This window comes from Scyliorhinus canicula, chromosome 7, assembly GCF_902713615.1.
Source record: "Scyliorhinus canicula chromosome 7, sScyCan1.1, whole genome shotgun sequence".
In the NCBI taxonomy this organism is placed as follows: Eukaryota; Metazoa; Chordata; class Chondrichthyes; order Carcharhiniformes; family Scyliorhinidae; genus Scyliorhinus; species Scyliorhinus canicula.
The window spans coordinates 108,486,425-108,503,555 of record NC_052152.1 but is presented as its reverse complement, the minus strand read 5'-3'; the positions used below and the strand labels follow the sequence as shown (position 1 = coordinate 108,503,555).

Below are 17,131 nucleotides of genomic sequence, written 5' to 3'. Positions count from 1 at the left end.
TAAAGACCCTCTCCCTTTGTTTAAAAAAGGAAGCAGGGATAATCCAGGTAATTATAGGCTGGTGAGCCTGACATCAGTGGTGGGGAAGCTGTTGCAGAAGGTACTGACGGACAGGATTTATTCACATTTGGAAGCAAATGGACTTGTGTAGCCATCTAAGATGGCCACCTGCAAAGGACCACAGGAATTATGGTCAACCCAGGACTCAGACCCAGCCTATGTGTATCTAAAACACAGGTAACCAGACCTGACCAAAACCCCCGCTCGTTTACATTTCGATGGCCCATTTTCCCAGGACAATAGACCTCTAATCAAGCAACCCGTACAGCCACAGACTGGTCGGCGCCACTCCCCTTACTCAGAAAACACAACTGCTAAGATCAGTGACCGCTAAGGACTCGCCCAGCTACCAAGGCACCCGCCCCTTTATTGTCCGAAATCGAAGAGTATGATCAGAGCCCTGTCGAACTATTGGGTCCAAGGTTAAGGACCGCCCCAAAGAGCGCGAAACCCCAGGGGGATAAAAGAGGGCGCAGCCATGTGTTCTGTAAACTTTCTCAGCACGGTAGCATGGTGGTTAGCATAAATGCTTCACAGCTCCAGGGTCCCAGGTTCGATTCCCGGCTGGGTCACTGTCTGTGCGGAGTCTGCACATCCTCCCCGTGTGTGCGTGGGTTTCCTCCGGGTGCTCCGGTTTCCTCCCACAGCCCAAAGATGTGCGGGTTAGGTGGATTGGCCATGCTAAATTGCCCGTAGTGTCCTAAAAAGTAAGGTTAAGGGGGGGGGGGGGGGGGGGGGGAGGTTGTTGGGTTACGGGTATAGGGTGGATACGTGGGTTTGAGTAGGGTGATCATTGCTCGGCACAACATCGAGGGCCGAAGGGCCTGTACTGTTCTATGTTCTATGACAGTAAAAGTTTCTACAAATATATAAAACAAAAAAGAGTGGCTAAGGTAAATATTGGTCCTTTAGAGAATGAGAAGGGAGTTTTAATAATGGGAGATGAGGAAATGGCTGAGGAACTGAACAGGTTTTTTGGGTCGGTCTTCACGGTGGAAGACACAAATAACATGCCAGTGACTGATAGAAATGAGGCTATAACAGGTGAGGACCTTGAGAGGATTGTTATCACCTAAGGAGGTAGTGATGGGCTTAACTTCAGTTGTAGGGAAGATGCTGGAATCTGTCATCAAGGAGGAAATTGGGAGGCATCTGAATAGAAATTGTTCCATTGGGCAGACGCAGCATGGGTTCATAAAGGGCAGGTCGTGCCTAACTAATTTAGTGGAATTTTTTGAGGACATTACCAGTGCAGTAGATAACGGGGAGCCAATGGATGTGGTATATCTGGATTTCCAAAAAGCCTTTGACAAGGTGCCACACAAAAGGTTGCTGCATAAGATAAAGATGCATGGCACTAAGGGTAAAGTAGTAGCATGGATAGAGGATTGGTTAATTAATAGATAGTAAATAGTGGGGATTAATGGGTGTTTCTCTGGTTGGCAGTCAGTAGCTAGTGGTGTCACTCAGGGATCCGTCTTGAGCCCACAATTGTTCACAATTTACATAGATGATTTGGAGTTGGGGACCAAGGGCAATGTGTCCAAGTTTGCAGATGACACTAAGATAAGTGATAAAGCAAAAAGTGCAGAGGATACTGGAAGTCTGCAGAGGGATTTGGATAGGTTAAGTGAATGGGCTAGGGTCTGGCAGATGGAATACAATGTTGACAAATGTGAGGTTATCCATTTTGGCAGGAATGACAGCAAATGGGATTATTATTTAAATGATAAAATATGAAAGCATGTTGCTGTGCAGAGAGATCTGGGTGCTAGTGCATGAGTCACAGAAAGTCGGTTTACAGGTGCAACAGGTGATTAAGAAGGCGAATGGAATTTTGTCCTTCATTGCTAGAGGGATGGAGTTTATGACTAGGGAGATAAGCTGCAATTGTATAAGGTGTTAGTGAGGTCACATCTGGAGTATTGTGTTCAGTTTTGAAAAATGAAAATCGCTTATTGTCACGAGTAGGCTTCAATGAAGTTACTGTGAAAATCCCCTAGTTCAGTTTTGGTCTCCTTACTTGAGAAAGGACGTACTGGCACTGGAGGGTGTGTAGAGGAGATTCACTAGGTTAATCCCAGACCTGAAGGGGTTGGATTACGAGGAGAGGTTGAGTAGACTGGGACTGTACTCGTTGGAATTTAGAAGGATAAGGGGGGATCTTATAGAAATGTAGTAATCCATAGGAGGCAGGAGTCCCGTCACCACACCAATATTTATTTCCAATAACTAGGTACAAGAGCAGCTCCAAACAGTGCTGCTAGCATTCCAGTCAACTTAAGACTGCTTCACAAAGCCTACACAGGTGCTTATATGGGCCCCCTCAATGAGCTATCATTGAGGGAGCTCATACTCCAATTGGCCAACCAATAATGCTAATTGGAGGTCATTACAAGAAACATATAAAATTATGAAGGGAGTAGATAGGATAGATGCGGGCAGGTTGTTTCCACTGGCCGGTGAAAGCAGAACTAGGGGGCATAGCCTCAAAATAAGGGGAAGTAGATTTAGGACTGAGTTTAGGAGGAACCTCTTCACCCAAAGGGTTGTGAGTCTATGGAATATCTTGCCCATTGAAGCAGTTGAGGCTCCTTCATTAAATGTTTTTAAGGTAAAGATAGATAGTTTTTTGAAGAATAAATGGATTAAGGGTTATGGTGTTCAGGCCGGAAAGTGGAGCTGAGCCCACAAAAGATCAGCCATGATCTCATTTAATGGTGGAGCAGGCTCGAGGGGCCAGATGACCTACTCCTGCTCCTAGTTCTTATGTTCTTATGAGACAGAGTCACTTTCTTCAAACCAGCCAAGTGAAATCCAGATAAAGGTCTTTATCCATTTACACAGTGCCTGTCGCCCTGAAGTTAAGTATGGGTTATTGTAGCTGATATGTGTAGTTTAACTTGTAGTAGATATTGCGTTTGCATGTTGAGATAACTCTTGTGTATGTAAATAAACCATCTTATCAACTAACTAACTGGTTGTGTGGTGATTTGATCGATATAAGGGAAAGGATTGTGGTTCTCCAAGATAAATAAATTGAGCAACACTTGGTAGTGATAGGCAACGTGGTTTTGTGCGGGGAAGGTCTTATCTAACCAACTTGATAAGATTTTTTTGAGGAGGTGACAAAATTAATTGATGAGGGAAAGGTTGCGGATATCATCCACATGGACTTTAGTAAGGCGTTTGACAAGGTCTCTCATGGCAGACTGGTACAAAAGATAAAGTCGTATTGGATTCGGGGTGTGCTAGCTAGATGGATAAAGAACTGGCTTGGCAACCGGAGACAGAATAACAGTGGAAGGGAGTTTTGCAGAATGGAGATCTGTAACTAGTAGTGTTCGACAGGGATCAGTGCTGGGACCACTGTTGTTTGTAATGTACATAAATGATCTGGAGGAAAATGTAAATGGTCTGATTTGCAAGTTTCCAGATGACACTAAGATAGGTGGCGTTGCAGATAGTGAAGGGGACTGTCAGAGAATACAGCAGAAAATAGATCGATTGGAGAGTTGAGCAGAGAAATGGCAGATGGAGTTCAATCCGGACAAACGCGAGGTGATACATTTTGGAAGATCAAATTCAGATGTGAATTATACAGTAAATGGCAGAACCCTTAGGAGCATTGACATGCACAGGGATCTGGGCGTTCAGGTCCATAGTTCCATGAAAGTGGCAATGTAGGTGGATAAGGTGGTCAAGAAGGCATATGGCATGCTTGCCTTCATCGGCTGGGGCATTGTGTACAAGAGTTAGCAGGTCATGTTACAGTTGTATAAAACTTTAGTTCGGCCACATTTGGAATATTGTGTATAGTTCTGGTCGCCACACTACCAGAGGATGTGAATGCTTTGAAGAGAGTGCAACGAAGGTTTACCAGGGTGTTGCCTGGTCTGGAGGGTGTTATGAGGAGAGGTTGAATAAACCCGGCTTGTTTTCGTTGAAAAGACGGAGGCTGAGGGGTGACCTGGTTGAGGTCTACAAAATTACGAGAGGAATAAACAGGGGGGATAGTCAGAATCTTTTTACCAGGGTGGAAGATTCAATCACAAAGGGGCACAGGTTCAAGGTGAGAGGGGAAAATTTAGGGGAGATGTGCGGGGAACGTTTGTCACGCAAATTGTGGTGGGTGCCTGGAACACATTGTCAGTGGAGGTGGTGGAGGCAGGCATGATAGCAATGTCTAAGATGTATCTTGATAGACACATGAACGGGCGGGGAATGGAGGGATACAGATCATTTGGGCAATAAGTAATCGGGCTAAATAAGGAATCTGGACCAGTACAGGCTTGGTGGGCTGAAGGGCCTTTTGCTGTTTGCCGAGGTCCCAGGTTTGATCCTGGCTCTGGGTCACTGTCCGTGTGGAGTTTGCACATTCTCCCTGTATTTGCGTGGGTTTTGCCCCCACAACCCAAAGGTGTGCAGGGTGGGTGGATTGGCCACGCTAAAATTGTCCCTTGATTGGAAAAAATGAATTGGGTTCTCTCAATTTATTTTTTAAAAACACACAAATTGGGTGGGGAAGGACCAAAGAAATCCAGCGAGAGCCACCAAATGTGTGACCACCCCCTACGTGCCTTCCACCGGATGTCGACTTTCTGATAGTTTTGAAGGATTGTTAATATTCTTTCCTTGGCACTTATATTCAGGTTATTCTCTCCAATGGAGAGAACAATTAGTCTGATTTACATATCTTGAGAGGCTGTGGTGGTTTCTGTTTGGTCTTTCTCTTATTGCTTTAAATCAGTGTAGATATGAAAAGCTCATGTTTTCAAGACTATGTTGTCTTTTCCCATTGTAGGAATGTTAGTTTGAACATCTTTTTACTCTTGCAGAATTGTACAGTGAACCCTACGAATGGCATTACTAATAGAGTGGAATATCTAGGCCAGAGGTTTCGGGAAAACTTTGCTCAGGCAGTGGGAGAAGGATGGGTGGAGATTGGCTCTCAGGTATTAATGGATTATTTGGCTTGCTTTCAGAATATCATGATTATTTACCTGATGTATTGCAATGGAATAATTTCTTGCTCTGGACACTTTTTCTTCTTCAGAGATATAAACTTGGCGTGCGTTTATACTACAGGGTTATGGAATCCATGTTGAAATCGGTAAGTTACAATTGCTGCACAGTCAGGATTTTCTTAAAGGAAGGATCTGAAAGAGATTAGATAAAATAATATGTATACTATAAATGTGGAAAAGTTCTATGAAGCTCTAACTTCATGCAATGATTTTCAGTGTTATCTTATTTGAATTTATCTTTCCTTAAATTGGTTGTGAAATGTTTGATATTAATTTAATGACATTGGACTCCCATCACTTGGGTGTGGCAAGATTTGTGTGATATGGCACATTGTTCCACTTTTCAAAAGGGAAAGCATCTAAAGTTCAGGTTCATACTTGGACATGGACCTTTGAGGAAGATAAATACCATTTGTCGCATTTATGCTATGTCCTCGAGGAAGAACTGGAGACTTAGCTAGATGGGCAGAGAGATCTGGGGGAGGTCATATGTGAAGGAAAATGCTTTACAATACTGATTCTTCAACTTATACCTAAAAGAAAATTTTATTCAGTGTTTAGGCTACTCAGGGACAACAGTACCTTCAAAATTCTAGGAAATCCGATAACCATGCTGGTTCTTGGTATAATAATGTAGAATTAGGAAGCACTATTTTAGTCAGTAGTCCCAAGTGTATGATCCGTCTGTGCTTCCTCCTGAGTTCCACAGCAACATGAGACAATTCAATTCATTCCTTGTGACAGCCATATTCAACTGAAGGCATAGGATACAGTAAGGACTGTGGGTCTTTACAACATCCTGGCTGTACCTAGCCATTCTGTTTCAGTGTGGTTACCATACTGGCATTTTACCTAACATTGTGGGTCTGCCCAGGTTTATCCTGCCCACAAAAAGCAGGACAGATCTAATCTGGCCAATTACCCATCAATTTACTCTGAATCATCAGCAAAGTGGTGTAAGGTGTTGCCATCAGTACTATCAAGTGTCACTCACTCAAAATTAACCTGCTCACGATGTTCTATTTGGGTTCTACCAAGACCACTCTGCTCCAGCCCTCATTATTGCCTTAGGCCAAATATGGATAGAGATGAATTCAACTGATTTAAAAGCGACTTCCCTTGACAGCAAGGCTGAATTTGACATCAAAGAGCCCAAGCAAAATTGAAGTCAAAGGGAATCTAGATAATCAGGGGTGACAGATGGAATAGAAGCTTTCCACGGGTCAGAGTCGTGGCCAGTTAGCCTAGCATCTGTCATGAAAAAATTGTTGGATTTCATCATGAGGATGTAGTTAGCAGGACAGTTCATAAATCATAACACAATCAAGCAGAGTCAAGATGGTTTTATGAGAGCCGTTGGCCATTGCATTAAGAAGTTCGAGAGCATGGAAAGGAATAGTGAGGGGGGGATAAAGCATAGGGTGTCCTTGTATGCCGACGACTTGCTGCTGCATGTGTTGGAGCCGAGTGCGTCAATAGGAGGAATATTGGAGTTGCTGCAGGTATTTGGGTCTTTCTCTGGGTACAAGCTGAACTTGGACAAGAATGAGTATTTCGTGGTGTCTCAACCGGGGGTGGGGGCAGGGGTGGTGGGGCTGCCATTCCGTAGGGCAGGGACTCGCTTTAGGTATTTGGGGAATCAGGTTGCCTGGGAGTGGGGAAGGCTTCGCAGATACAACATCACTAGTTTGGTGGGGAGAGTGAAAGCTGACCTGGCGAGGTGGGATCGTCTCCCTCTGTCACTGGCGGGTTGGGTGCAGGCGGTTAAAATGAATGTGTTGCCGTGATTTCTGTTTATTTTTCAATGCCTACCGATTTTCCTGCCAAAGTCCTTTTTCAGGGAGATTGAGGGGAGGATTACCTCGTTTATATGGGGAGGGAAGGTGGCCAGAGTGAGGAAGGTGCTGCTGCAGAGGGGAAGGCAGGCAGGGGGTTTGGGTCTCCCAAACCTGATGTACCACTACTGGGCGGCGAATGTGGAGAAGGTGCGGAGCTGGGTCAGGGGGGTTGATTCCCAGTGGGTCAGAATGGAGGAGAGTTCATGCAGGGGGTCGGGGCTGAAGGCACTAGCAACGGCCCCGCTCCCGATAGCTCTGGGGAAATACTCAGGGAGTCCTGTAATAATAGCTTCATTGAAAATCTGGAGGCAGTTTCGCCAACACTTCAGGTTGGGGGCAGGGTCAAGGGAAATGCCGATCCGGGAGAACCACAGATTTGAGCCAGGGAGGTGGGACGGAAGCTTTCGGAAATGGGAAGAGTAGGGAATTAAGACTTTAAAAGATTTGTTTCCTTGGGGTCGATTTGCAGGATTGAGGGAGCTGGAAGCGAAGTATGGGCTGGAGCAGGGAGAAGTGTTTAGGTATATGCAGGTTCGGGTCTTTGCCAGGAAGGAGATACAGAGTTTCCCGGAGGAACTGGCCTCCATGTTGTTGGAGGAGGTGCTGGCGGCAAGTAGACTGGAGAAGGGGACAGTGTCAGTGGTATACGGAGCTATGTTGGAAAAGGATAAGGCACCACTGGAGGGGATCAAAGCGAAGTGGGAGGAAGAATTGTGAGAGGTTATAGAGGAGGGGGTCTGGTGTGAGGTGCTCCGGAGAGTGAATGCCTCCACCTCGTGTGTGAGGTTGGGGCTGATACAGCTGAAGGTGGTGTACAGGGAACACCTCATGAAGGCAAGGATGAGCCGATTCTTTGAAGGGGTAGAAGATGTGTGTGAACGTTGCGGGGGTGGGGGGGGGAGCTAATCAAGTTCATATGTTTTGGTCCTGTCCAAAGCTTGGGGAGTACTGGAAGGAGGTGTTTAGGGTACGGAGGCAGATATCATAGCCTTCGCCTCGTTGATCGCCCGAAGGCGGATCCTGCTGGGATGGAGAGCGGCCTCTCAACCCTGTGCCCTGGCGTGGCGAGGGGACCTGTTGGAATACATGACCCTTGAAAAGGTTAAGTTCGAACTGAGGGGAAGCTCGCAGGGGTTCTGCAAGTCATGGGCACTATTTATTATGCACTTTCAAGAACTGGATAACATCGAACATTAGTTAGGGGGGGGCGGGGAAGGGTGGGTGGGGTGCGGGCGGAGGGGGGCTGTGTGTGTTGAAGATGGCTATGGGTAATCACTGATTCCTTTTTTTTCTTTGTCATTTGTTTATGTTAACATGTGGGCTGATGTCTGGGCATGGTGGGAGGATGGGATCGTTGTTACCGTTATGGGGTTTGAGATATTTGTTGTTGGTTATTGATTGTTGTTGGGTGTAAATTCGGGAGAAAAATTGTGAAAAAGGAAGAGAATAAAAATATTTATTTTTAAAAAGATGGTTTTATGAAAAGGAAATAATGTTTGTCAGATTCTTTGAGCATATAACCAGCAACATGGATAAAAGGGAAACCAGCAGATGTAATGTATTTGGATTTCTAAAGGGGTTTTAATAAAAGGCCTTGATAAAAGGTTAAGACACAAGATAAAAGTTTTAAGGTGAGGGGTAATATATTAGCATGGATAGAGGCTTGGCTAATGAACAGAAACAGAGAGTTGGGGAAATGGGTCATTATCAGGTTGGCAGGCTGAAACTAGCGAATTGCCACAGGGATCAGTGCGGGAGTCTCAACTATTTATGATCTATGTTAACGACTTGGCTGAAAGGACCAAGTTTATTGTAGCCAAAGTTTCTGAAGATACAAATGGGATACAGATTCCGGCTTGGGTCACTGTCTGTGCGGAGTCTGCACATCCTCCCCGTGTGTGCGTGAGTTTCCTCTGGGTGCTCCAGTTTCCTCCCACAGTCCAAAGATGTGCCGGTTAGGTGGATTGGCCATGATAAATTGCCCTTAGTGTCCAAAATTGCCCTTAGTGTTGGGTGGGGTTACTGGGTTATGGGATAGGGTGGAGGTGTTGACCTTTGGTAGGGTGCTCTTTCCAAGAGCCGGTGCAGAATCGATGGGCTGAATGGCCTCCTTCTGCACTGTAAATTCTATGAATTTCTGTGAAATGTAGGTGAGAAATCAAGTTGAAAAGAGGACACAATACAAAGGATTTAGAAAGCTTATGTGGATGGGCAGAACTTTGGCAGATGGAGTTTAAGGTGGGAAAATCATGAGGTTATCTGCTTTGGCAAGAGGAATAGAAAAGTGGAGTATTATTTAAATGGAGCTAAATTACAGAATGCCGTCGTAAAATAATCTGGATGTCCTTGTACATGAATCACAAAAAGTTTGGATGCAGATACAGTGAGCATTGAAGAAGGCAAATGAGGAATGTAGTTTAAAAGTAGGCAAGTCTTGCTATTACTATACAGAGTATTGTTGAGAGTACACATGGAATACTGCATATTCTCAACCCAACCTTCGAACTCCCCAAAGCCTGTTCACAATCTATAAAGCACAAGTCACGAGTGATGGAATACTCTGCACTTGACTGGATGAGTTCAGCTGCAACAAAGCTCGAAGCTTGACACCATCAAGGACAAAGCAGCCTGTTTGATCAGCACCCATCCACTACCGTAAACAGTTACTCCTTCCACCACTGCTGTGCAATCACAGCAATGTACACCATGGCAAAATGCATTACAGCAACTCCCCAAGTCTCCTTCGAAAGTACCTCCCATATTCGCGCTCACCTAGAGGAACCAGGACAGCAACCACGAGGGAACATCACCACTTAGAAGTTCCCCTGGGAGACTTTTGGTGGTAGCCATGAGCTGAGCGGTAGCACGTGAAGTGGCTCTCGTCTAAAAACATAGACGAAGGCCTTTTAACCCCAACAACCGGACACCAGATGTACAGGAAATCCCGCCCCCCCTCCCCAAAATCAACCCCCACTGACCGCACTGCCAGTCAGGATAGAAAATCATCCGCCCAACCGAAAAGCCAGTAGAGATGAGAGGAGGGAAATCTCAACCTTGGAACAGGGAAACATGTGTGGAGGCACAGAACCAGCGAAGGTCAACTGTGCAGAGTTCCCAGAGCAGACCCACGTGCTGATGGACAGAATGATGGGCTTCATCACTTCAGAAATCCAGAAACATAGCGAGGAGATGAAAAAGGACCTCATGGCAGCTGTTGAGGTGGCAGTGGAGGCTGCGAGGGCCACCATGAGGGAGGCAATGGACAATATGGAGCAGAGGCTGGAGGCCCAGGAGACGATGACATGGGACCTCCAAAATGCCACCATAGACCAAGGGGACCGGATTGCGGCACTCGAGGCAGCGAGGCTGGTCAAGACACAGAAAGGATTGAAGAACCCGATCATGTTGGCAAAACTTGACTATTGTGGGGCTGCCGGAGGGAGTGGAGGGGAAAAACTCCACATTATACATTGCAGGGATGCTTGAGAAGCTGGTCAGGAAGGGGGGCTTTGCTAAGCCCCCGGAGATAGACCACACCCACAGGCTGCTTTGGTAGCGACCAGGGCCAGAGAACCACTGCGGGCGATAATCGTGAGGTTCCACCAGCACCAGGGTAAGGAGCAGATGCTGAGGTGACTGAAGAGCATAAAAGTGGGATGGACATTCCATCCGCTTGTCCAAGGACATTGGTGCAGACCTGGTCGACACTGGGCTGAATTCAACGGTGCCAAATCCACACTGTACAAAACTGTGGTGTGGTTTGGCATGTTCTAGCCCGCCAATCTATGGGTCACGTATCAGGGCAAAGAACACTACTTTGTTGCCCTGGAGGAGGCTAACCAGTTTGCCCAGAACAATGGACTGGGCAACCAACTATAGAGGGCAATAATATGTTTCTTCGGTATTGTTGAGGGAAGACTGTTATCCAGAACTTTTGACAGAAGCCCTAATTATCTTCAAATAGTGTCAGGGACTCTTTGCCTCGAGGATGTGCTTTTGAAGATATGAATTCTGATTATTTTTCACTGGTATATTTTAAACTGGAACCCTATACAATTTTTAAAAAAAAATGAAACAGCTCAGACAAGCCAAGATCCTGCAAAACACAATATTGCATGCCGCAAAGTTGGAATGAAGACAGTCACCCCCAGCTCCTGACTATTCACACAACACAAAGACTTTGCTAATTTTTCTGAAATGTTTCCTGTGTTTCTGTGGCCTGGGGCTTTCCTCCTTGTTATTTACTGTGCCGCCAATTATAGTTATAGTGATCTTTATTATTGTCACAAGTAGGATTACATTTACACTGCAATGCAGTTACTGTGAAAAGCCCCTAGTCGCCAATCTCCTGTGCATGTTCGGGTCACAGAGGGTTGGGGGGGGGGGGGGGAGCGCTCCCGAATTTGACTATTGGATGGCAAATATTGAAAAGATGCAACAATGGGGTGGGGGAGGGGGTTGGTGTATAGGGTCGGCTGGAGGATTCATGTAACGGCTCCATTGCCGTTCTCCGCAGGGAAGTGTATGATCAGTTAGGTGGTGGAACCATCAATTAAAACATGGAATCAGCTGAGACGGCACTTTAACTTCGCATTCTAGGGGGCATAGGTTTAAGGTGCGAGGGACAAGGTTTAGAGGAGATGTACGAGGTAAGTTTTTTTACACAGAAGGTAGTGGGTGCCTGGAACTCGCTGCCGGAGGAGGTGGTGGAAGCAGGGACGATAGTGACATTTAAGGGGCAACTTGGCAAATTCAGAAATAGGATGGGAATAGAGGGATACGGACCCCGGAAGTGTAGAAGATTTTAGTTTAGACGGGCAGCATGGTTGGCACGGGCTTGGAGGGCCGAAGGGCCTGTTCCAGTGCTGTACTTTTCTTTGTTCTTAGTTCTTTGTCCATTTATTTCATCAATAGACTGTAAAATCCTTATAAGCCTATTCTCTACTCTATTTATGTGTGAGTAGGCCCAGAAGAATGTGTGACTATATGAATGATATGGTGTTTTTCTTTTTTAAGCTAGTGAATAATTTCAATAAAGTTAACTTGTTCTTTGTTTAACCTAAGAAAATCTGTCTGTGTAATTCTCTACAACCTCAGCATGTAAGTAGTGGGATACTTGCAGAACTGGCAAACCACATCATCTCTCAATTGTTCAAAATAAAAAAAAACCCTGTTATGTTCAAATGAGGGGTGGGATAATATGTGAGCCATTTCACCCTTCGTCACATAGTCATAACTTCATCTCATCTAAATTATGCCACTGAAGAGTAATTCTGCTTAATGCTCCAGAGTGACAGCCGAGTTGTGGGACCAACTGCAATTTAGAGATCCAACAAATATGCAAATGAAATTGATGGGATGAAGTTGCCAACTGAAGCAAGATCAGTACTGCTTTGTATGAACTTTCAATCTTTGCATCCAGTTCTACACTGTTTGATTCTCCTACATTTCCTTGGGAACAATTGCTTTATTGATGCTTTTGGAAAGCTATGTTGTCTGCATTATTTTGTTTAATCTCTGGCGTGTATTTTATTTGCAGGAAGAAGAACGTCTCTCTGTCCATAATTTTAGGTAAATTTACTTATATTTTCTTCAGAAAACTTGAAAACAATTTATAGTTTTATATAAATATACATTTAAATGATCTTTTCCACTCTTTGCAGCAAGTTGTTGAACGATGCTACCTTTCATGGATCTCTACTTGCCTGTGCTGTGGAGGTTGTCATGACCACATATGGTACTACTTGTAAGTACATGAAATGGGTCCTTAAATATTAAATATTTTGTCATAATCTCTTCAATTTTACTGCAGTACATTTTAATTCCCATTTCTTAACTCACAATTTTCAGTTCAGAAGACATGGCTGGTGTTGCCTAGGTTTGATAGATCTTGCTACCTTTTATTAAAACTGTTTGTTTTGTCTCTTTTTAAAAAAAAATAATTTTTATTGAAATTTTTTTTGCAAAGTATAGAACAACAAACAGTAACAAGCAACAATAAAACAACATAATAAGCATAACACCCCCAAGACCGTAGCAACGCATATATCGAACCCCCCCACCCCCCCAAACCCAGTAAACAACAAGAGAATTTAAAAATAAATTAAAATTAAATAAGCATAGTCAACGCCCCCCCCCCTCCCCCCCCCTTCTCCCCCTCTCCCCCGGGTTGCTGCTGCTGCTGACCCAGTTCCCTATCGCTGAGCCAGAATGTCGAGGAAAGACTGCCACCGTCTAAAGAACCCTTGTACCGATCCTCTCGGCAAATTTGACCTTCTCCAGCTTAATGAAACCCGCCATGTCATTGATCCAGGTCTCCACGCTTGGGGGTCTCGCATCCTTCCACTGTTGCAAGATCCTCCGCCGGGCTACTAGGGACGCAAAGGCCAAAACACCAGCCTCTCTCGCCTCCTGCACTCCCGGCTCCACCGCAACCCCAAAAATTGCGAGTCCCCAGCCTGGCTTGACCCTGGATCCTACCACCCTCGACACCGTCCTCGCCACCCCCTTCCAGAACTCCTCCAGTGCCGGGCATGCCCAGAACATATGGGCATGGTTCGCTGGACTCCCCGAACACCTGACACACCTGTCTTAGCCCCCAAAGAACCTACTCATCCTAGTCCCGGACATGTGGGCCCGGTGCAGGACCTTGAATTGGATGAGGCTAAGCCGCGCACATGAGGAGGAAGAGTTAACCCTCTCCAGGGCATCCGCCCATGTCCCATCCTCGATCTGCTCCCCCAGTTCCCCCTCCCACTTAGCCGTTAGCTCCTCTACTGACGCCTCCTCCACCTCCTGCATTACCTTGTAGATATCAGATATCTTCCCATCCCCGACACAGACCCCCGAAAGCACCCTGTCCCTCACCCCCCTCGCGGGAAGCAAAGGGAATCCCTCCACCTGCCGCCTAGCAAACGCCTTTACCTGCAGGTACCTGAACATGTTCCCCGAGGGGAGCTCAAATTTCTCCTCCAACTCTCCCAGGCTCGCAAACCTCCCATCAATGAACAGGTCCCTCAGCTTTCTGATGCCCGCTCTGTGCCAACTCTGGAACCCCCCATCAATGTTCCCCGGGATGAACCGATGGTTCCCCCTTAGTGGAGCCTCCATCGAGCCCCCCACTTCCCCGCTATGTCACCTCCACTGCCCCCCAAATCTTGAGGGTAGCCGCCACCACCGGACTCGTGGTATACCTCGTAGGAGGGAGCGGCAACGGCGCCGTTACCAGGGCCCCCAGGCTTGTGCCTCCACAGGACGCCATCTCCAACATTTTCCATGCTGCCCCCTCCCCCTCCATCACCCACTTGCGCACCATCGACACATTGGACGCCCAATAATACCCCGAGAGATTGGGTAACGCCAGCCCCCCACCATCTCTACCCCGCTCCAAGAAGACCCTCTTCATCTCGGGGTCCCATGCGCCCAAACAAAGCTCATGATGCTGCTAGTCACCCTCCTGAAAAAGACCCTAGGGATAAAGATGGGCAAACACTGAAAAAGGAACAAGAACCTCGGGAGCACCGTCATTTTGACGGACTGTACTCTACCCGCCAGCGATAGCGGCACCATGTCCCACCTTTTAAATTCCTCCTCCATCTGCTCCACTAGCCTGGTAAAATTAAGCTTGTGGAGAGTCCCCCAACTCCTGGCCACCTGCACCCCCAGGTACCTAAAACTCTTCACTGCCCTCTTAAACGGGAGCCTCCCAATTCCCTCCTCCTGATCACCCGGGTGCACTACAAATACCTCGCTCTTGCCCAGATTCAGCTTATAGCCCGAGAAGCCCCCAAACTCAGCCAACAGCTCCATCACCCCCGGCATTCCCCCCTCTGGGTCCGCCACATACAGCAGCAGGTCGTCCGCATACAGCGATACCCGATGTTCCTCCCCACCCCGCACCAGACCCCTCCACCTCCCCGACTCCCTCAACGCCATAGCCAGAGGTTCAATTGCCAGTGCAAAAAGCAAGGGGGACGGGGGCACCCCTGCCTGGTCCCACGGTAGAGCCTGAAGTACGCGGATCTCCTTCCATTAGTAGCTACACTCGCCATCGGGGCCTCATAAAGCAACTCACCCATTTGATGAACCCCTCCCCAAATCCAAACCGCTCCAGCACCTCCTACAGGTACCCCCCCTCAACTCGATCAAACGCCTTCTCAGCATCTAGCGCCACCACTATCTCTGCCTCCCCCTCAACCGCCGGCATCATAATAACATTTAACAATCTCCGCACATTCATGTTAAGCTGTCTTCCCTTGACAAATCCTGTCTGATCCTCGTGTATCACCCCTGGCACACAGTCCTCTATCCTGGTGGCCAGTGTCTTCGCCAGCAACTTAGCATCCACATTGAGGAGCGAGATTGGCCTGTATGATCCACACTGCAGGGGGTCCTTATCCCGCTTCAGGATCAAAGAAATCAGCGCCCGTGACATCGTCGGGGGCAAAGCCCCCCTCCTCCCATGCCTCATTGAAGGCTCGCACCAACAGGGGGCCCACCAGGTGATGCGCCAGCATCCGGCTTGCCTTCTCCCCATACTCATAAACCGCGCCTTGCGCCTTCCTCCACTGTGTCTCCGCCTTTCTGGTGGTCAGCAAGTCGAACTTGGCCTACAAGCTACGCCGTTCTCCCAACAATCCCTCCTCCGGGGCTTCCGCGTACCTCCTATCCACATCTAGGAGCTCCCCCACCAGTCTCTCCCTCTCCCTCCGGGCCCGGATGGAAATCAGCTCCCCCCGGATCACTGCCTTAAGAGCCTCCCAAACCATCCCCACCCGGACCTCCCCTGTATCGTTGGTCTCAAGATACCCCTCAATACTTCCCCGGACCCTCCTACACACCTCCTCATCAGCCAGCAACCCCACGCCCAGACGCCACAGCGGGCGCTGGTCCCGCACCTCCCCCATCTCCAGATCGACCCAGTGCGGAGCATGGTCTGAAATTGCTATGGCCGAATACTCGGCATCCTCCACCCTCGGGATCAATCCCCTGCTCAGGACGAAAAAATCTATTCGGGAGTAAACCCTATGCACATGGGAGAAAAAGGAGTACTCCTCGCCCTCGGCCTCCCAAACCTCCAGGGATCCACCCCTCCCATCTGGTCCATAAACCCCCTCAGCACCTTGGCCGCCGCCGGCCTCCTACCCGTCCTTAAACTGGACCGGTCTAGTGGGGGATCCAGCACCGTGTTAAAGTCTACCCCAATGATCAGGCCCCCTGCCTCCAGGTCCGGAATGCGGCCCAACATACGCCTCATAACGCCAGCGTCATCCCAATTCGGGGCATACACGTTTACCAGCACCACCTTCTCTCCCTGCAGCCTACCCTTCACCAAAACAAATCTGCCCTCCTTGTCCGCCACCACCTCAGACGCCTCGAACGCCACCCTCTTCCCCACCAGAATCGCCACCCCCCCGGTTCTTTGCATCTAATCCTGAGTGGAAAACCTGCCCCGCCCACCCCTTCCTCAGACGAACCTGGTCCGCCACCTTCAAGTGGGTCTCCTGGAGCATAGCCACGTCCGCCTTCAGCCCCTTCAAATGAGAAAATACCCGAGACCGCTTAACCGGCCCATTCAGCCCCCTCATGTTCCAGGTGATCAGCCGGATCAGAGGGCACCCCGCCCCCCTCCCCCGCCGACTAGCCATAGCTCATCGACTGCTCGCCCCAGGCCAGCACACCCCGCCCGACTCGTTCCCCATGACGATAGCGCCTCTCCCCTACCCCCCCGGCCCACACCAGCTCCTTCCTGGCCAGTCCAGCAGCAACCCGGTATCCCCCCCCCCCCCCCCCCCCCAAGGCTAGGACCTCTCCTAGCCGCGACGCACCCTCCATGGTACTTCCGTGAGTCAGCTGACTTCTGCTGACCCCGGCAACTCCCGACATGGGGTCATCCCCCCTCCTGCCACTCCTCCTTGGCACCGCTTCAGCGCGGGAAAAAACCAGTAGAGGCCACGCCCCCACCGCCAGCTCCACCCCTCCTGCCCCGCAGTGCGGGAAACCAGAGGAAAGCCCGCGCTTTCACACTGCCCCACCCCACCTTTCTGACGCAGCTCCCAAATTCCAGCTCCACCCCATCCCCCAGCCCCGTACAGAAGAAAAAACAAACCCCCAACATTCCCCACATAACACAAAACCATACCCAACAGAACCGCCCGGAAACAGAGCAAGAACCAGCATAAAAAACACATGTCAAAATTACAAAAC

The 17,131-nt window shown here is 48.2% G+C and overlaps 1 protein-coding gene across 1 annotated transcript in view; it reads left to right on the top strand.

The window, feature by feature from the left end:
- rb1 (retinoblastoma 1) overlaps window positions 1-17,131 on the top strand; it is a 477,115-nt gene that overhangs the window by 157,067 nt on the left and 302,917 nt on the right. The window contains exons 13-16 of the mRNA XM_038802634.1: window positions 4,899-5,015; window positions 5,117-5,173; window positions 12,465-12,496; window positions 12,589-12,671. Coding sequence (XP_038658562.1) covers window positions 4,899-5,015; window positions 5,117-5,173; window positions 12,465-12,496; window positions 12,589-12,671 — 289 coding nt within the window. The remainder of the gene's footprint in view (window positions 1-4,898; window positions 5,016-5,116; window positions 5,174-12,464; window positions 12,497-12,588; window positions 12,672-17,131) is intronic.